Source organism: Sus scrofa, chromosome 11 (assembly GCF_054392235.1).
Source record: "Sus scrofa isolate SSC_HxYL_T2T_F1_AM1 chromosome 11, Sscrofa_HxYL_maternal_Yorkshire_Landrace_v2.0, whole genome shotgun sequence".
Lineage (NCBI taxonomy): Eukaryota > Metazoa > Chordata > Mammalia > Artiodactyla > Suidae > Sus > Sus scrofa.
The window spans coordinates 84,367,522-84,387,772 of NC_139393.1; the positions used below are offsets into that span (position 1 = coordinate 84,367,522).

Genomic DNA, 20,251 nt, shown 5'->3' on the forward strand with positions numbered 1-20,251 from the left:
AGGTGGGAATGAGCCCCCGCTTCCCCTCCCCCTGTGGACATCGCACTGGAACGGGCGGGGGGGGGCTCCGCATTTCCTTCGCACCCATCCCTCACCGTCTCTGTCCTGTCTGCCACCCTCAGCACCCAATTTTCAGGGAGCACAGGGCCCCACAGGGGGCAGAAAAGACCCACGGTGATTTGTTAGCCTGAGTTCAGATGGTTCATTCTGCTCCAAGAAAATGTCACCAGTATTTGCAAAGGGCAGCAGCCGGTGTGGCCCTGACGGAGATTAGGGATTAGGGCAGAGGTGGCGAGACTCCGGAGAGGCTCAGGTGCTGGCTCGAAGGTGGGGCCGTGAGAGCAAACTCTCCTGCCTTTTCCCTCCTCCCGCTGCCCCTGGGAGGACCCACCTTCCCAGGGGCGAGCTGGCCTGGGTCGGGGGGACCCCAGTAGGGCCTGTTCGGCTCCCCCACCCCGGGCATCCTGACGTTTAACCACCGGACCTCTGTGTGCCTGTGAGACACGCGGATGCATCCCGGTCCTCAGAGGATGGGGCACCCGCAGGAACCAGCCGTCCTGGGTAACTGGACAGCTCAGCCCCCTGGGAACCTCACCCTCTGTGCCCTGGGCCCCAACCTGACCACCAGCCACCAGCCTGCCCCCGCCCCTGCCGCCAGGCTCCCTGGGTCCAGCCCTGCCAAGACAGAGGGAGGGTGCATTTCCCCTTATCCCCCCGGACCTTGGCTTCCAGCCCCACAGCCACTGCCAGGCCGCCCTCCCTCCAGCTCCCCTTGACCCTGGACCTTCCTCCCCTGGCCCCCAAGGTCCCATGGTGGCTTCCCACAGCTACTGTCACCGAGTCCCCAGCTCTGGCCGCACCTCTGTGAAGGGTCCTATTCCTTACATACCTTCACTCAGCATCTCGGAGACCATTCCCTCAGGCTCCTTGTCCAAGGACGAGGGTGTGGGGACGAGAGTAGACGTGCCCTGCAGTGTGCCCGCCCCCCGCCCAGCCCCCACCTGCCTGCAGGGCCGGCGGAGAGCTTCGTGCTTCCCGAGCACATAACAAGCCCCCCACCCCCACCCCCGCTGCAGGTGACGCCGGCGACTGTAAATGCGCAGAGGATGACCAATTCGTCGGGGGTCTCCCCGGGCCGCCAGGACCCAAGGGCTTTCCAGGCATCAACGGGGAGCCGGGGCGGAAAGGGAGCCAAGGCGACCCGGGCCAGCACGGCATTCCTGGATTCCCAGGCTTCAAGGTGAGAGAGCCAGGAGACGACCTTGACCCCTGTCCTTGTCCCCACCTCCCGCCTTTTATTTACTGCGTTAACCCAGCATTAGAGCAGCCACCCGTGTGCACCCAGGCTCCACTCCAAAAAGCCACGCTCTACAAGAGGAACTTTAAAGCTTTTCCTGGCCAGACAGTGAAAGGGGGCCGCTGCTGGGAAAACAGATTGATGCTTCCTCAAAAAGTCACATGTAGGGGAGCCGGGCGACCCGGAAAGTCCCCTCCCAGGACAGACCCGGGACAACTGAAGCATGTGTCCATAGCGAAACTTGGGCACACATGTTCACGGCAGCTTTCATGAGACGACCCTGAAAGTGGGAGCAACCCAGATGCCATCAACTGCCGGATGGTAACAGACATAGCGCCCCCCGCCAGGGGGGGACATCGCTCAGCCATCAAAAGCAGCCAAGTGTGACGCGTGTGCCCTCGGGAACGTTACACTCAGTGAAACAGGACAGACACAAGAGAAGAGATAGTGCAAGATGCTGTTCATGTGAAATGACCAGAACAGGCTAATCTGGAGGCAGGAGGTGGGTTGGAGGTTGCCAGGGCTGGGAGGAGGGCAAAGGGAGGGACTGCTTCCCTCGGGGGCGATGAAAATGGCCGGGACCTCGGTCCTGGTGAAGCTTGCAGAGGCTTTTGTGAAAACACTGAAAACAAAAAAACCCACACTGAATCGAAGGCTTTAAAATGGTTAATTTTCCAGTATGTGAATTAACATCTCAAAAACACGCCCAGCCTTTTGAATGTAAAGCATAGCCTTCACCTCTTCATATTTCAGATGGGACCGGTTTCATGTTTTAGGACGGTTCCCTCAACGCGATAAAAAGCGAGACTTCTAAGTAAATCAGCGAAAACGCTATCATTTTGTATATTCAGCCGTGGAGGAACATTCGCTCGGGACACTTGGCCGAGGACAGTTCGGAGGGTCCGGCCCCGTGGCCAGGTGCAAAGCCCCCGCCGCGAGAGGCTGCGGCGCCACTGCTTCGTGTCGAGGGGGCTGCGCAGAGAAGATGACGGCTAAGGCTCCTCCCTGCGCCGGTCCTGGGCCTTAAGTCCTTTGATCCAACTGCACAGAGGAGGCGCTGCGTTGCCTCCTGGTTTAACAATGACAACCAGTGACACGCCGTGGTTGGCTACGTCTTCAGAAAAAGTGGACGAAATGAGAAGCTAAACTGAATGGTAACGTAGCCGGTAGGCCTTTCGATTGTTCACAAAACGATTGGCCACTTCCCAGACGTCAAACGGATCCCAGTTTGTGCACGTGGAGTGTCTAAAGTCTCCCAGGAGCAGGCGCCCTCCCCCGTCCTGCAGGCACACCCTCGGCGCCTGCGCGCAGGGACCCCGGTGCCGTGTTTCTCTCGCGTTTAGTCGCATGTCTGTGTGTCGGCCAGCCGCGCTGCAGCAGGAACGCCTGCGTCGGTTTTTTGTGGTTTAGGGTCTGCAGAGCGCTTGACTAGGGGAGTCAATTAGTGACTGAATTCACGCGTCCATCCACCTGTCCAGAAGCTCCCGTGGAGCGGTGCCTGTGTGTGAGGCACTGTTCTGGGTACTGAGAAGATGCCACCCTCTTCTGCAAAGAGCCAAGTCAGTAAATCAAGTGACAGTGGAATTGTTTGGGAGTGAAGCACTCATAATCCCTTGAAACGCTTAATTAAATGGACAGTAGAAGTTCCGTGTTCTTGTAAATAACAACGACTTCGGGCTGCCCCCAAGCTGGCATCATGCACCTTAAGATGCATCCTGAGATGCTCGTCTGCTCTTCCGCTCACTGAAAGACCTAAACTCGAGCTTCCAGCTCAGAGAGCTCCTGCCCTGCATTGTCTCTGAAGAATGACTTTTGCCAGCCTCGCTTTCTGCTACGGAGACAAGCTTCACCATCGAAGGGTCTCGAGCATCCGTCCTGTGCTCAGAAGCTCAGCTTGCCCGGACCCCACGGAGCTGGCGTTAGTTAGCACCTCGTGTGGTAGATCCAGGCGGCTCCGGAGCTGATGGGTTGACGAAGCCCTGGGACGTGGGCCGAGTGCAGACGGAGGTTCCGGTGCCTGGGCTTCTGCATTCCTGACAGGCTCCCAGGGAGGCTGGTGCTGCCCGCCTGGGGACCACACTTTGAGAAGCAAGGCCTTTATCTTCACCTTCCAGCCATGGGCGGCCGCTTCCATTACGTTTTAACTCATGAAAAATTAAAGCTCCGTGCCTCCGTCCCACTGGCCCCGTTCCGGTGCTCGCTGAGCCTTTGTGACTGGCGGCCACAGTTCTGGGCAGTCTGGGCTTGAGGACAGGCAAAGTCCCTCACGCCAGATGCACGGAAGTCACGCCTTCTCGGATGCCTGTCCCGGGGAGGAGGAAGTCACTTTGTTTGTTTCCACAGGGAGCCCCCGGTGACGCTGGGCCCCCCGGGCCCAAAGGAATGAAGGGCGATTCCAGAACAATCACCACCAAAGGTCAGTCTCTGTGGCCAGCAGGCTCAGACCATTCGCCCCACTACGCGGCCACCCCGGGTGAGTAAACCCACACTGCGATCCTTCCCCAGGTGAGCGAGGCCAGCCAGGTGTCCCAGGTGTGCCTGGCCTGAGAGGGGACGACGGTGCCCCAGGGCGTGACGGACTCGACGGCTTCCCAGGCCTTCCTGGCCCTCCCGTGAGTACGAGGCTGGCGCAGCCGGCCACCCCTCACTCACCTGAGCATCCCAGGTGCTGCCGCAGCCTCCCAGTGCACCTGACCTTAGGAAACAGTGAGCGAGCTTGGAAGCCAGGCCCAGAGTGAACATTTCAAAGAAAAAGGGGAAATCAGTATTCGTCCTGGAGTGAGGCATGAAGGAGAGCCCCCCAGGGCGAATGTTCTAAAGTGGGGGTGGAACCCTGTTTCTCCAGGAGTGGTTGGAAAATACACCACCTCATTTTTTGCAACATTGCGAAAAAGAGGATGAGAGATAACACGCAGAGCCCTGCCTCCTTTGTGCGGGGAGGCTGAGGTGGGACCGGGCGGGCGGGCAGCCCCTGAGACAGACTCCCCTCCCCCTCCCCCCGGACTTCGCCCGCCCTGCCGCCAGCGTCCTGCTCTTCTGGCCTTCCTCCCTCTCCTTGTTCCCGACAAGGGCCCTGCTCTTACCTGTCCAAACCGAAGACCCCTGTCCTTTACCGAGGCTTTAATCCCTCCGAATAGCTGGGTCCCAAGTGCTCCATCCTAACACCAAAATAGCAGGTTCCTGCTCCCATGCATCCAGGTCGGTGCCAGCCTGTTCTCGGGTAAAACGCCCCCCGAGAGCGAAGGTCGGAGCAGGGCCCTAGTGGCTGTGGAAAGAGAAAAGTACCCACCCAGCCCCTAGGCTGTTCAGAACTCTCACCAAGTGTGTCGTGCGTGGCTGTTAGAAAGTCTGCCCTCGCTTCTGGGACTTGGATGGACTGTGGCTTTTCGGTTTCTAGTCGCCTCTGCTGTTTCCACAGCACGGAATTCGGGGCAACGAGGAAGGGGAGCTGGGGTACGCTGTCCTGGAGGTTTAAATGTATTTAAGAGATAAATGGAATTTCTCACAGGGCGATGGCATCAAAGGCCCCCCAGGGGACGCGGGCCACCCAGGAGTGCCCGGCACGAAGGGCCTTGCAGGAGATCGGGGCCCCCCAGGACTGGGCCTGCCTGGCCCCAAAGGCGAGCGTGGTTTCCCCGGAGACGACGGATTACCTGGGCCGCCAGGCTTCCCCGGGCCTCCTGGCCCCCCAGGCCCCCCTGGACAGATAGGTACGGAGGGACCCAGGCTCGCATCCTCAAAGTCACCAGACGCTGCTGGTGCTCCAACACATGCCACTCTTCTTGGGTGTGTGCACCCCCCCCGGGGGGGCGGAGGGGAAGCGTGTGAGATGCTGTCACGGCATCGGTTCTCGGCCAGGTGACGCCCTCCACAGCGGTTTCCAAACCCACCGCAGCCTGCGCTCACCTGCTGGAGCAGGGGCCTCCCCCCGCGCTGGACTCACGGAGGCTCAGCAAGGGCCTCGGATTCCCCGGCCATCCCGGGAGCCCCCCCCCACTCTCACACTCACCCCCACACACACACATGCTCACACTCACACCACACACACACACACACTCACACCATACACACGCACGCGCTCACACTCACCACACACACGCTCATGCTCACCACACACACGCACATGCTCACACTCACCACACACACACATATCCATATACACACCACACACACACTACACACAAAAATACATACACATATACACACACATACATATACCACACACACACACACACACACACACACGCCCTTGGACAGGCCAGGCACTTCCCGTTGTTCCCAAAGCCCCTCACTCTGTCACTGTCTCGCTTCCAGATTGTGACTCAGGTGTGAAGCGGCCCATCGGAGCAGACGGACAGGAAGTCATCCAGCCAGGTACTGTAAAGCCTCCAGGCGGCTGCAGGGTTCTGGAAAACTCGCAGCTTACAGAACTGGCGGGAGCCCCTGCTGTGGGCACGGAGCTGCATCGGGAATAGGAACACGGGCGGGCTTGGACCAAGGAGGGGCAAGCCTGAGGGCCATCATGTCACCAAGTCGTCCCCACAATACAAAGCCTCTGTTTACAGTGTTGGCGAGAACGCCCAGAGAAGTCCGCTCCCGCCTGAAGTAGATGCCGGTTTGTGTGTGTGTGCAAAGGCGGCTGTGAATGAGCTGCTTGTCGTGTGGGGTGAGGGGTCCAGGGGCCCCTGAGCAGAAGTTGGTCCAGCGATGCGGGAATGTGGAAAGCATGGGGCCGATGGGGGAGAGGAGGCGTGGGTGGCCCGGCTCGGGGGGGAGCTGGAGCGGGGCCTGTCTGGAAGCTGACCTGGCTGCCGTCAGACAGGCAAAGTCTCCAGCCGGGGGCTCAGAACCCAAGGTGGGAAGCCTGGATGAAGAAAGAGGCCCGGACACGAGGGGGAGCCAGCATGGGTCCGGCTTGGAGGGTGGAGCAGAGAGGGTGAATTTTGCACGGTTAGGAGTTCCTATTGTGGCGCAGGAGAAACGAATTCAACTAGGAACCATGAGGGATGCGGGTTCAATCCCTGGCTTCGCTCAGTGGGTTAAGGATCCAGCCTTACCCGTGAGCCGTGGTGTAGGTAGCAGACGTGGCTTGGATCCCGCATGGCTGTGGCTGTGGTGTAGGCCGGCAGCTATAGCTCCTATTGGACCCCTAACCTGGGAACCTCCGTATGCCATGGGTGTGGCCCTAAAAAGGAAAAAAGGGGGAGATTTTTCGTGGTTAAAGGTGCCAGCGAAACGTCTGGAGGACAGTGGCTCCCAGGTGGCTGTTGAGAGTTGGGGCGTAACCCTCAGGGTGAAGGCGGGGCTTGGAGAAGCAGCGTCAGGACTTGTGGGTCCCCTGCAGGGGGTGGGGAGTTGGTCAGGTGCTCGGGGCCAGGGTGCAGGGCAGGAGGGGCAACCGCAGAGCCGGCTGGGCTCAGAGGTGGGAAGGCCCGGCAGTGAGGCTCCGCGGGCTCGAGGCTGGGCCCCTGCAGATGGCCGGGTCCTTTCTCTTTAGACCTGGTGGCTGTCCTTGTGCCCCGGACCCCTCGTGTGGCAGAGGAGCCCAAAGCCCCTCCTTGGCCATTAAGTCGGGCCACCACAGGAGCACTGCCAAACCCCAGGCAAACGGACCAAGGGTGTGGGAAAGCATTACTGTGCCCACAGGGCGCCTCCGACAAAGTACCCCTGCCAGTGTCACCAGCCAGAAGTGCTGCGTGACTCTCAGCAGCAAGTGGCCGAGGCTAATTCTGAAAGTGACCTAAGTCCCAAAGGAGAAGTCAAAGCCTTCCTTCTGAGACCGCAAGCCTCCTCCATCCCTGGGGGAAGTTTCCAGACGAAGAAAGGCGTTCACACTGCCTGACTCGGGGGTGGGGCAGGGCGCCAGGTGAACGTGGCTGTGCCAGGTGTGGCCCTCGCCGAGGACCACCCACTCACTGCCAGCTCAGACGGTTATCTGGCTGGACCGACTTCGTTTGCACTTTATATTACTAGTCTGATGTTATTACGCAGGGAAATTAGACTTGTTTACATCCGCCTCCAGACTAATTAGATCACTAAATTCCTCCGATGGTAAAGCGTGGCTGGCTTTCTTGGCGGGCGCTCTTGACTTCTGCAGCTCCCAAGCGGTGAGGTCCGGTGTTGACCTCGACTGCAGCAACTTCTTCCTCTCTTCCCAGGCTGTGTCGGAGGGCCCAAGGGATCGCCAGGCCAGCCGGGCCCCCCCGGCCCCCCAGGTAATGAGCGAGCACGTCCAGCCTTCCTCTGGGCGTCTGCATCTTCTGTTCCCCTCTCTCTTGCTCTTCCTCCGCCCCCTGCCTCCCTGACCCCGATGTCCTGAGCTCCCCAACGGGGGAGGGGCTCAGAGCGGCAGCAGGATGGCTTCCAGCAGCCACGAGGTGGGGGTGCGGGGGAGCCCGGCCCAAAATAGACACACGCTGGATGTGAGGGAAGAGGGACAGTGAACACGGTTTCACAGCAGGAAGTCGAGGAAGTCGTAGGTCAGTGAGACCGTGAGGTTGTGATGGGAGCTGAGATTCACCATTTCTGGTGTAGACTGACCCTCGTTTCCAGTGTAGACTGACCCTCTGTTTCTGGTGCAGACTGAGACGCAGCCCCGCCGGCTGTCAGAGGAGCTGTCTCGGGGCTGATGTCCCCCAGCCTCGTCCCTTCCCAGCTTCCTAAGAAACCACGTTTTTAAGTCAGGTGCCAGACCTGAGTCTCCAGTTCATCTCCTGCTGGGGGTTCCCCTCCACTTCTGACCTGGTTTCTTTGGGTTATTTAGGTGCCAAGGGCCTCAGAGGGATCCCAGGGCCGTCGGGAGCTGATGGAGCCCCAGGGCTGAAGGGATTCCCGGGAGATCCAGGTCGCGAGGGATTCCCAGGACCCCCAGGTGAGTCAGGGCGGGACGCCCACTCAGCCCCTTCCGCCCAGCAAGTGACTGTGTGAGATGGTGGCCCCAGCACCACTGTCTTCTCACACTTGAAAACTGTTGGGGAGTTCTCCTGGGGTGCAGCAGTGAAGGATCCGGCATTGTCCCTGTAGCAGTTCGGGTCGTTGCTGTGACGCAGGTTCGATCCCTGGCCCAGGAATTTCCAGATGCCGCGAGCATAGCCAACAAGTAATGTATGTTCTTGGCTCTGGGAAACTAAAACATCACCCTCTGCAGCACGAAGGCTACGCTGGGGTCTTGCAGGACGAAGGCGGCAGCGAGATTTTTCTGTGTTTGATAGTAAACATTCTAAGGGCGCCTGGCGTCACCCTCTTCTGCGCCCTCATCATCCGCTCCCCATCTGCTCACTCACCACCGCCACGCAGGGAACACCTGGGATTCTGCGGTTCGTGGCGCTGTCTGCCCCCCGCAGGGTGCAGCTCCTCTGAGTGAACACTTTGCACCATTCCATCCACACTTGACCCAACAAGGCGTCCCGGAAGCCAATGATGCCCTCTTCGCCATGTGGGGAGGGAGATGAGCGAGCCTCTGTCACCGACTGGGGTGAAGAGTTGGGCGCACCTGCCTGGGTGTCCACCTGTTCTAGAACGCCCTTCAGTGACCCCAAACACAGCTGTCCCTCTGGGTCGCGGCCCAGAGCACGCCTGTGTCCCTGTGTGTGCAGAGGCCCAGGCCCCGGGGACTACATTGTCTGAGCAAAACCATGGAAGCCAGTGAGGTCCCCGAGGCAAACACCCCGCAGGCTCCCGCAGGTGTTCTTCCAGCCTCGTGGGGATCAGCCACCCGGCACTGTGAGACTTCGAAACTCTCTTCCTGCTAGAAAGTTCTTGCTTGGTTGGCATGAAATCTGCCTCCAGGAGGTTCTGCTCCATAACCACCCCCACACACGTCAGGACACCGCGGCCGCGTTCCCCCTGGCGCCTCGGGGACAGGCCGGCCGGACCCGGGGACGCAGACCTCGGTGCTGCAGGCCCGGTGCACGCAGACCCCTGGCACTCCTCCCACGCCCTCCGGCGGCTCAGCGATCCCTTCAAACCGAGGCCCCGGAACCCGAGAGAACCCTCCAGATCTCTGCACTGTGACACCAAAGAGTAGTTCCTTAGATTGAGACCGTTGAGCAAGTGTTTTCAGCAGAGACTCATTGAGTTTTGCCTCTTGCCTGTCCTGCCCTCGGGCAGCTGGTTTAATGCTAAACATACAGCTTGGCGTCCATCCTGATCGAGCGTCCAGGACTCAGCATCCCAGCCTGCAAACGCCGCTGCACACCTGAGCCTGGAGCCTTGCATGTCGGTCCATGATTTGCAGACTAGGAGCGGCTGCTCCCGTGACTGTTATCAAGGCCCAGAGAGCAGCAGAGCCAAGGCCCGGAGAGCAGCGAGGGGTGGTCTGCGCCCGCACGCGGAGGGGCGCACGGCATCATCTTGCGGCCAGGCCGGGGCCTTTGCAGGTAGAGCGCTGCCACTTGGCTGCCATCACACCTCCTAAAGCGAAGTGGGAATTGTCTGCGAAGATGCAGCTTCTTGAGACCTTCTCTCTGTGGCTCCGAAGCAATCACTTCCCTGCCTGGCCAGGCGGGCCCAGCCCGGGGAACTGCAGGGCCTGGGGAATGAGTGGGATGCGCCTCCTCGGAAAATTCCGGAAGGTCACTGTAGTCGAAGAAAGCCTGGTTTGTGGGGACACGCTGGCCCTTGAGAGAACAGGGCAGTGGGGAGACCAGAGGAAGGCGGGCGAGAGGAACCGAGGCCTCGCTTTTCCAAATGCACGTCACCTGTCCTAGCGGCAGAAGGACCGTCCATCCCAGCTCCGCGGGCAGCGGACAGAAAACGCCACCTTCAGAGTCCATCCCAGATGTAAGACCCGCACGCGCCGGGGCGGCCCGGTCCCCTGAGCAGTTCCGTCGCTTCCGTGAGAGCCTCTTCCTTCTCCCCTTCACATCATTAGACCCTGACACGGGGTCTGCCAGTGACACTCGGGTTAAGGCCAGAGCCGGTCAGTGCCCGGGACGGGCAGGAAGGCCTCCTCCCCACGCCCCCCACCAACCTTGGTGGCAGTGACCTCAGAAGCCTTTCCTTCTGGACAGACGTGTGACTGTCACTCTTGCAGTTCAGTCTGAGGTCACATCAGGGTGAGAGCCTGAGAGGGGAAGTGGTTTGAAGAGACCATTGCTGTGGTGTCCAGGCGTGGCCAGACCACCCTCCATCCGGACATGGTGGCAGTGGCGACAGGGAGGCTCGCTTCCCCTTCAGAGTTGTTCCAAACCGGCCGATGTCTGAGGATCCCGCTCCAGGACGGGGGATGGGAGGGGACAGAGTTGGGGCTCTGAGGGTCTGGTCACCCTCTCCTCCTGGGGTCCGTCCTCACCTCCTGGGGTCCGTCCTCACCTCCTGGGATCCGCCCTCACTTCTTGGTGTCTGTCCTCACCTCCTCGGGTCCGTCCTCACCTCCTGGGGTCCGCCCTTACCTGCTGGGGTCTGTCCTCGCCTCCTGGAATCTGCCCTCACCTCCTGGGGTCTGTCCTCATGTCCTGGGATCTGCCCTCACCTGCACACACAGCTTGGAAGCGATTCTGGGATTATTTGCGCAGCACAGGAGCCCACGAATGATGAAGGGTTCAGTCCAGGGAAAGTCGGTTCAGAGCGCTTGTCGACCTCCACTGCACCCTGGGCCTGGGGCCAGACGGCGCAGGGAGGCAGGAGGACAGCCTTGCGAGTGCTGTGGGTTCAGAGGCCAGCGATGGGGCCAGGGCTGGAGCCGGCTGCCCCACACAGACCCCTGCTGCCTCAGCCTCGTTCTGGTACCTCTCTTACGTGATGCCATGATGCCATGATGCTGACCTCTGATTATGGGGACGCCATGTGTTTCCTTCCAGGGTTTGTGGGGCCCCGAGGATCCAAAGGTGCAGTGGGCCCCCCCGGCCTGGACGGACTCCCAGGCCCCTCCGGCCTGCCAGGGCCAGTCGGACCCCCAGGGGACAAGGGCCTTCCTGGAGAAGTCCTGGGGGCCCAGCCGGGTTCCCGGGGAGACCCCGGACTGCCTGGACACCCCGGGCTGAAGGGCCCCCCAGGAGAGAGAGGAGCGCCTGGATTCAGAGGTAGGTCGCCACGGCGGGTGGGGAGGGGCCTGGCCACTGCCCCGCGCTCCCCAGGGGCTCAAAAAGCCCTCCGGGAGGTTTGGTGGGAACCCCGGGACTGTGCTTATGAGTCTCGTTGCTGCTTCTCCCGCTCGGTGCCAACCTTCCTTTGGAATGCTCTGGAATGGTGGCCATCATGCTGTGTCTACCGTCCGCCGCCAGGACAGGTGGCCGACTCAGCCCTTCCTCTAGTACAGTTAGCTGGTGTGCTGTCTCCAGGTCGGGGGGCGCCATCGTGGGGGGCTCACAGCTGCTTTCAGCAGAACACGTGGTGTGACGAAGGGCCCGCGGTGCTCGGTGGGGGTGGCGAGGAAGGCAGAGACGATCTGGGCGCGGCTTCCTCTGCGGGTGTGGAATTGAGGCGTGAAGAGTTCACAGCATCACCCACGTGCGTTTAGCAAAGCGGAAGACGCCCGTTGTTGGGCAAATAAGCAAGGCGTCCAAGGCTCTGAGCTTCCGGTTTATGCAAAACGGGCCCTGAGGACCCAGACGCCCGGCTCTGATGACACGGCCTGACCGACGAGCGGGTGGGGAGACGGCAGCCCATTAGGGGTCCCCGAAGATGCACCAGCTGCGGTGTGCGGACTGTCTGTTGTCATCAGCCCGGTGCCCGAGCCCCTCCGTCGGGGCTCCGCCCGGTGCAGGAAGTGATGTCTATACCCAAAGCCGCCAGGCCCGCAGGCGGCCTTCACAGGAGCCATGAGCCGTGAGGTGGGGACGCCTGGTTCTCGATGGGCAGGTGGACACCCCAGGCTGGGGAGCAAGTGTCCGTGTGCCCTGCCGGTCCCTTCTGCAGTCTGAGGGTAGAAGCCCTGCCCCAGCTCTTCTACAGAGGGTGCCTGTGGCAGCTTTTTAAAAAGTCAGAGTGTGGCAACAGCAAACGGCCTCAGGGTCCCTTTCAAGCCTGTGGCAGTTCCCCACGTTCAGTGTCACCGTAATGCCCAGCTGGTCTAGGCAGGATATTTTTGGTAAAAGCTTAGATTTCCAAAGCATCAGTTTGGAGAAACTGTTTTCATGTCCATCCGACCACCCCCGGCGGCAGCAGCGGGCAGACCAGGAAGTTACGCACGTCGCCACTTAATGTGCTTGAAAAGAGTACTTTCAAATGTGGCCAAATGCTCCCACTATAAATATCAAGTGAAAGAAAGCTAGATTAAAACTGCACTTAAGGAGTTCCCACTGTGGCACTCTGGGTTGAGGATCCAGAGTTGGGGCAGTTGGGGCATAGGTCGTAGATGTGGCTTGGATTCGATCCCTGACCAGGGAACTTCCATGTGCCATGGGTGCAGCTGAAAAAGGAAGGAAAAACCAACCTGCAGCTGAAGTGGGTGTCAGTTCTGCAAACATCTACGATCTAGGTGTAGTTACAGGAGCAGGAAAAAGGCCAGAAGGAAAGATACCGAGGTGTGAGTGCCTGTCTCGGGGCAAGAGCGTGAGCTTCCCACCTTTGTTTCACTTCTGTGCATTTTCCACGTCCCCCCCGCCAGAAAACCTGTCTTTGCAGAACAAGCCTGAGGCGGTAGGTGGTGCTGGCAGTGAGCTGGGGGCTTGTCCTCAGGTGTTGTCTCCTTTCCTGCAGGAAGCGAGGGGATGCCAGGAATGCCAGGCCTCAAGGGGCAGCCGGGCTTCCCAGGACCTTCGGGCCAGCCGGGCCTGCCCGGGCCGCCAGGACAGCACGGCTTCCCAGGAGCTCCGGGCCGGGAAGGGCCCTTGGGGCCGCCGGGCGCCCCAGGCTTTGGAGGTAAGGATCCCAGCTCCCTTCGAGGGGTGGGGCCTCCCTGTGCTCTCGGGGAACCAGCACCACCCCGGAGTCCTTGACTGTGCTCCAAGGAGCCCCCCTCAAGAGCTGCAGGGGGCCCGAAATACCGCCCGCGGCCTGGCCTAAATACAGAGTTCGTTCTCTCACGGTGTGGAGACTGAGGTCCCGCGGCAGGGTGGCAGCCGGGCCGGCCCCTCCCCAGGCCTCGTCCTTGGTGTGTAGACGGCCGTCTTCTCTCTGCGTCTCCAAGGGTCACCGTCATCCCTCTGTGTGTGCCAGCGTCCTACTCCCCTCTTCTTCTAAGGGCACCAGCCACACAGGCGAGGAGCCCCTCGCGGCCTCACTTAACTAACGGCCGTCGCCTCTGTAGAGGCCCCGCTCCGAGGGCACGCACATCCCAAGGTACCGGTTAGCACGCCAGCCTTTGCCTTCCCCAGGGACACGGTTCAGATGCTGACAGGTCCCCAGACAGGACATATGTGTCCCCGAAAAGGAGAATTCAGACAGCCTGAGACACACCCTGCTTCCCTTGTCCCTGCTGTACGCGCTGTGGTTCTAGGCAAGATTTCATCAGGAGGAAAAAAAAGAAGAAATTCCCATGGCAAACATTCAAACTTCTGCTCTGCTTCCAAGAGGCAAAATTATTTGTTTCCTGAAAGTGAAAGATGTGGACAAAAAAGGAAAAAGCGCCCTTTCGGGAACAGGACGGAGCGAGGGGTGCGGGAGCAGAGACGCAGACGCGCACGCCGGTGTCTGCTCGCTGGAGCCTTTGCAGGAGGCCGAGCGCTGTGCTCGGTGATGGGAGGGGCCAGACATCCATCAGGCACTGTCACGGTGACCCTAGTCTCATGTGCCGGAATCAGGTACAGCTCTGTCCAGGACCACAGCTCTGCCCACGCTAGGGACGCTGGGCCACACATAGATCAGACCTAAGCCAGGCGCTTCCCCGGGAGCGGCCTCCGCAGTGTCCCAAAGCTGGGCCTCCACTCAGCCTCGGCCAGATCCCCCGGGCACCATGCTACCCACTGGCTTTACAGCAGCCAGGCCCCTGGGCGGGGCCTGGGGACTTTCTGTCTCAGTGTTGGCTAGGCCTTACCTGTTCTCAGGCCTTGGCTGTCAGCGGCGCACAGAGCATGCGTGGGGCATAGCAGACCACGCCACAGCCCCACCCTGACGGAGCCCACAGGTTAGCTGGGAACAGAATTATCACAGAAAGCCTTGTGTCAGGCAGCACGGGGACCAGGTGAGGAGGTAGGAGCAGCCGAACGGCAGGTGCAGGACCTCCGCTGGAACTTTCGTGTTACTGACTGCTTTGGGGGGCCGCATGTGGAGTGACTTAATGTGGGATCTCCGTTCCCAAACCCAGAATGGAACCTGGGCCGCAGCGGTGAAAGTGCTGAGTCCTAACCACTAGGCCGCCAGGGCGCTCTCTCCCCAGAGACTAAATCCCAGAGACCTAAGGCGTGACCTCCACGACCACAGCCCCGCGGCTTCGCGCCCTCGAAACTCGCCTCCAGTTACGCTTCCTCGTGGTCCCTCCAAGACAGGGTTCTCCTCAGAAGTTCTCCTGGCACGTGTCCTACAAGTGTCACAAGCGCAGTTCTCGCCATGGAGCGTTCATCCCGGTGTACTCTCCTTCTCCTCCCACCCCCACAGGTCTGCCTGGAGACAGAGGGGACCCAGGTGACACAGGCGTCCCTGGCCCTGTGGGCATGAAGGGCCTCTCCGGGGACAGAGGTGACCCTGGCCTGCTGGGCGAGAGAGGTCATCCCGGAAGTCCTGGATTTAAAGGAGTGGCCGGAATGCCTGGTGCCCCGGGACCGAAAGGTGACTTGGAAAGTGCCCGAGACTTAGGCCCTGGGTACAGGCTGGGTGGCTCCGCAGGGAGGCCAGCCCTGCAGCCCCCCAGCGGCGTGGGGCCCTGGGGAGCGGGCGATGCGGCCAGGGGGCTGTGACTGCTGTGCGCCAGGTGCTGCTGTGCTAAGACCCCAGGAGAGAGGGCCTGTCTGAGGAGCAGGACTCATTGTCTGGGTGGAACCATGTGGACACCCCCAGGAGACGGGGTTCAGATCCAGAGGCTGGTTGCTGAACGCAGAGCAAACCCAGGGGCCCTTCGGTCTCCGGGCAGGTTTACCTGCTCGCAGACGGAGCCCGCCCACCCGCGGCGGGGCCCTCAGGCCCTTGGGCCAGAGACCCAGTGTTTCCTGCCGGCCCTTTCCTGGATTCCACGCCAGGTGCCATGTCAGCAACCCTTCGGCTCCCGGCACCCCGTCCAACCTGGTGGAAAGACCTTGGACCCTGGTGACTTCGAGCGCCCTGGCGTCTGCCTGCCCAAGTGGCCTTACAGGAGTTCCCGTCATGTCTCAGTGGTTAACGAATCTGACCATGAGATAGGAACCACGAGGTTTCGGGTTCAATCCCTGGCCTCGCTCAGTGGGTTAAGGATCTGGCATTGCCGTGAGCTGTGGTGTAGGTCACAGACGCGGCTCGGATCTGGCATTGCTGTGCCTGTGGTATAGGCCAGCGGCTGCAGCTCTGATTTGACCCCTAGCCTGGGAACCTCCATATGCCATGGGTGCAGCCCTAGAAAAGACAGAAACAAAAAACAAAAACAAAATGGTCTTACACCTTGTCCCAGACGAACGGCTGATGGCTGGCTGCCCCTCAGGCGTGGACACAGCCCTGAGGGAGTGCTGTCTTGGGACCCCATTTAGGCTAAGGATCCCCGCGCCTCTCACAGCGTTACCGTGTGGGGCTGTCTCAGCGTCGCTTGTCCGTGTGTAACCCCGCGCTTGTCTCATTCCCTCTGAAGGGACCAGAGGTTCTCCTGGGATGCACGGCTTCCAAGGCATGCTTGGGCTCAAGGGGAGCCCCGGGCTTCCGGGGAGCAAAGGAGAGGCCGGATTCTTTGGCGTTCCAGGGCTGAAGGGCCTGCCTGGCGAGCCAGGCGTGAAAGGTATGTCCCCCCCCGGCAGGGCTGTGACTCGCTTCCAGGGACCCTAACCCTGGTCAGAAACACACACCAGGCACCCAAACACTGGACACTGTTAAAGGGGAAACAGACTGAGCTCAGGAACCAGAGGGCCCGTCCAGACCTGGGCATACCGGCCGTGCAGATGGGGAGTCATCCCAACTAAAGGAACCTCGGAAGGTCAAAGATGACATCGCACTAAGACCCAAAGGCGCCGGGAGGGACACTGCCCACGAGATTCTGTGGCGGGCACGAGGCGAGCTGGGGACAGCAGAAAGGAACTTCTGGGGGACAGGCCTGCCATCTGACCAAGGACGGACACGGGTGGGGACACTGTGCAAAGAGACAGCCCCAGAAGCAAGGCTGGTCCGAGCCCTGGGCCGGGTGGGAGGCTTCTGTTCAGGAAGCGTGTCACCAAAAAGCCACATTCTTCAGACACCCTTGTTCTGAAAGTATCACCATGGTGTCTAAAAAACCTGAGCTCCTGGTAGCAAGTGTCAGTGGGGACGTGGTGACAGGGAGCCCTGAAACCCTCCTGGAAGGAGCATCGCACAGCACAGCCAGGAGACAGGTCAGACAGGTCAGCCCAGAGCTACCAGCAGGTCTGCCCAGCCGTGCCCCCGAGGGAGCTGGAAGCACACGTCCTGCCAGAAGCTCGTAGCAGATTTCATACGCAGCATGGTTCCTACCAGCCCCAAATAGAAGCAACCCAAATATCCACCCCGGATGATAAGCAGAGTGTGGCGTAGCCGTAGGAGGGAATAGTATTCAGCAGTGAAGAAGAATTGGGTTCTGATACGTGCTCAGCATGGATGAAACGTGGAGACCGTTATGCTGCGTGTTCTCCGCCTCCATTTGTGTGAAATTCCCGGAACAGGCCGGTCTGCAGGGACAGAATGTAGGCTAGTGGTTGCTGCTCTGGGGAAGGGGACCTGCGGGGTGGTTGCTGATGGGCACAGGGTTCTCAGGGGTGGTAGAAGCTTCTCAAGTCAGTAGTGGGCCAGGGAGCAAGTCCCTCCCCCCACCAACGTCCTGTGCCCCCAACCCCAGAGGGGAGGGGTGGGGAGAAGAGGGGCATTCTCGTCGCCTTGGTCCCCAGCTCCTACCTCAGGGGAGCCGTGCCACCCGGGGCTCAGCCCCCGAAGCCTTGGGCTTGGAACGAAGGACGACAGCGGCTGAGGGGCCATGCGCCCGGGTTCTAACTCCTGGTCTGCAGGTCAAGCGAATTCTATCCCCTTGCAGGCAGCCGAGGGGACCCCGGCCTCCCAGGACCGCCTCCCACCATCCTGCCAGGAATGAAAGACATCAAGGGAGAGAAAGGAGATGAAGGCCCCATGGGACTGAAAGGGTACCTGGGCTTGAAAGGTGAGCCCCGCCCCCACCCGCCGACCTCAGAGCTGGGGCCCAGCTCCTCTCAGTGGGGGAGCAGCAGAGACGCCCCTGAGCCCTGCCTGCCACCCAGACTGTAGCCCGCTGGACACCCTGGAGACTACCCAGGGGGCTGGGGGTGGTTCTCGGGGGCCTGGACTCGAAGATTTCAGCTCTCAGGCCGGGGCGGGTGGAGCAGCCCCCCAGGACCTCACCCTCGCCCTCCCTGCAGGTATCCCTGGAATGCCAGGCATCCCGGGACTGTCAGGAGTCCCTGGGCTGCCAGGGAAGCCAGGCCACGTCAAAGGAGCCAAAGGAGACACCGGAGCCCCTGGTGTGCCCGGGTCACCGGGATTCCCCGGGCTGCCCGGCCCCCCCGGAATCATCGGGTTCCCCGGCTTCACGGGCAGTAGGGTAAGTGCACCCTCTGGGAGCGCCTCTCCCGGTGCCTCTGGGCCCAGGCGCTGTGGTCCTGTTTCCTGGGGACGAGAAGCCAGGGCATGGGGCCGATTATGGAGCTATGCTCACCCAGCCCCAGTGGTGACCCAGGGCCACCCATGCCACCACCGGCCAGCACGGGCTCCTGCAAGAGGGAGCCTGGTGTCTGCACTTCTCCACGGCCCCAAGGGAACCCAGCTTGGATTTCTAGCTGTCCCAGCTCTGACTTGGGCACATATGTGACACATGACTGAGGCCCCATTGCAAGTCCAGGCAGGGAGAGCATCTGGCCTGCATTCACTCCCTCCTTCACTCAAGGCACATCTCCAAGCGCTGGCTGTGCCTGGGTACCACGTTGCCATGGTAACAGCTCCTGGCCAGCTCTCTGCTCTCCACACTGTGTCCTCGGGTGCAGGATGCCGAACTCTTCCCTTCCATCCCCTTCATCTAAAGGTATCACAGACGCTCATGCACCTGCTCCCTCGGCTATGGCTGCCCACCCACTGTAGCAGTCACAGCGTCCTCACCACACTTGGGGCAGGTCGGACACAGAACTTGAGCACCATCGTGGCTCAGTGGAAACAAACCCAACTAGTATCCAGGAGAATGCGGGTTCGATCCCTGGCCTTGCTCAGTGAGTTAAGGACCCTGCGTTGCCATGAGCTGTGGTGTAAGTCGCAGATACGGTTTGGATCTGGCATTGCTGTGTCTGTGACATAGGCTGGCAGCTGCAGCTCCAATTCAACCCCTAGCCTGGGAACTTCCATATGCCACAAGTGTGGCCCTTAAAAAAAATAAAAATAAAAAATGAAGATGCACGTGTCTCCCCAAAGACGCATATGACAACATCCCAGCAGCTTCATTCAGAGCAGCCAAAAACTGGGAGAGCGCCCAGAAGCCGGTCCACGGGAGGGAGAAAGAACAAACCCAGCACGTGCGGACAGTGGACCGTCCTCAGAGGCAGAAAGGGAGCTACTGCTAAACGCAGCGGCAGGAGTGACGCTCACACACTTTGTGTGGAACGAAATAAGCCAGACCCAGAAAGTGCTTCTGATACGATTGCACCGGGACGTTCAGGAGCTTGACAAGGCTGCTGGACTGACATGAGTCAGAGGAGCGGCTGCCTTGGGTGGGTTAGTAACTCGGGGAGGGCACGCGGGAACTTTCCAGAATGCAGAAATGCCCAGGGTCCCGGTCTGGACGACACGTGAGTAAAAGTTCATGGAACGTTTATGATGCGCGCACCACACTGTAAGTCTTGCCTCAGGAGAGATTGATTAATAGGTGGTTATCTGGACAACCCCCACGCCTTCCGCAAAAGAGAATTTCATTAATAATTCCGAGGCCACACTGGGAGGGGTGCTGGCACCCACGCCGAGGTTCTGAGGTCCCAGGTTGCTGCTGCAGTGGACAGCAGGCGGACCGAGCGAGACCAGAACTCCCACCCTCTGAAGTTCATGGTTCCCCAGAGTCACAGAACGCCCCAGACCTCATCCCAGTCCATTCTCAGCCGCCGACACCACTGGGAGAAGTCTCTCTCTCTCTCCACACGTGGAGGTGCACAGCCAGGTGATGGGAAAGCAAGTTCTGGAATCTGGCTGCCCAAGTTGATGTCCCAGATCGGCCACTTACCGGCTGAGCGGCCCTGCGCACGTCACCGACCCAGTCTGTGCCTTAACTTCCTCGGTTCTCAACTGGGCAGCGGCAGCACCTACCTCACGGCGTTGCTCCGAGGCTTCAATGAGCCCTTGAGGTGGTGCCCAGCACGTTCGCCCGGGTGGGCCTGGCAGAGTAGGGTTCGGCCAGCTGTGATCATTACACCGTTGGCGTGGCTGCAAACTATGTCCTTGATGTTGACTTCAGCCAAGCTGTGTCACTGTTACCACCTTACAGTTTAGTAAGAACAGGCAGGCAAACCACCTGCTACTTTACACTGAGAAACTTGGGGACTTTTCTACAAAAGGATGACATCGCAAACCTTGAGAGTTGGTGTGAGCAGAGTAGCTGGACACCCTCACTTTTCAAAGTCACAGACTGCATGAATGGCCGTGTAAGGTGGTTTGTGTTTGGCTTTGCTCCAGGGTGACAAGGGATCCCCAGGGAGAGCAGGCCTTTACGGTGAGATCGGAGCCACCGGTGATTTCGGTGAGTGTTGCTGGGGCAGTGAAAACGGGGCATTCTGAGCCCAAGTGTTCCGGGCAGCATGGGGACGTCAGACCTGGGGACCCTGTTGGTTACTTCGAAGCAAATTGTTCTCATTAAGAACGCAGCACAGGAGCTCCCGTCGTAGCTCAGTGGTTAACCCTCCCGACTAGTATCCATGAGGACTCAGGTTCGACCCCTGGCTTCGCTCAGTG

The 20,251-nt window shown here is 60.3% G+C and overlaps 1 protein-coding gene across 4 annotated transcripts in view; it reads left to right on the forward strand.

Moving 5' to 3' along the window:
* The window catches only part of COL4A2 (collagen type IV alpha 2 chain), a 164,985-nt gene that overhangs the window by 133,396 nt on the left and 11,338 nt on the right, over nt 1-20,251 (forward strand). For 2 of the 4 annotated variants that reach the window (XR_014819956.1, XR_014819955.1), the window contains exons 22-35: nt 1,077-1,240; nt 3,641-3,713; nt 3,803-3,909; nt 4,806-5,007; nt 5,612-5,671; nt 7,456-7,512; nt 8,061-8,168; nt 11,098-11,319; nt 12,938-13,099; nt 14,774-14,944; nt 15,930-16,073; nt 17,331-17,453; nt 17,689-17,870; nt 19,976-20,043. Coding sequence is in view for 2 of the 4 variants with exons in the window: in XM_021065909.2 (XP_020921568.1) it covers nt 1,077-1,240; nt 3,641-3,713; nt 3,803-3,909; nt 4,806-5,007; nt 5,612-5,671; nt 7,456-7,512; nt 8,061-8,168; nt 11,098-11,319; nt 12,938-13,099; nt 14,774-14,944; nt 15,930-16,073; nt 17,331-17,453; nt 17,689-17,870; nt 19,976-20,039 (1,839 nt within the window). In the remaining 2 variants the exon portion in view is untranslated. The remainder of the gene's footprint in view (nt 1-1,076; nt 1,241-3,640; nt 3,714-3,802; nt 3,910-4,805; nt 5,008-5,611; nt 5,672-7,455; nt 7,513-8,060; nt 8,169-11,097; nt 11,320-12,937; nt 13,100-14,773; nt 14,945-15,929; nt 16,074-17,330; nt 17,454-17,688; nt 17,871-19,975; nt 20,044-20,251) is intronic. The other 2 variants (XM_021065909.2, XM_021065908.2) reach the window with 1 other exon arrangement.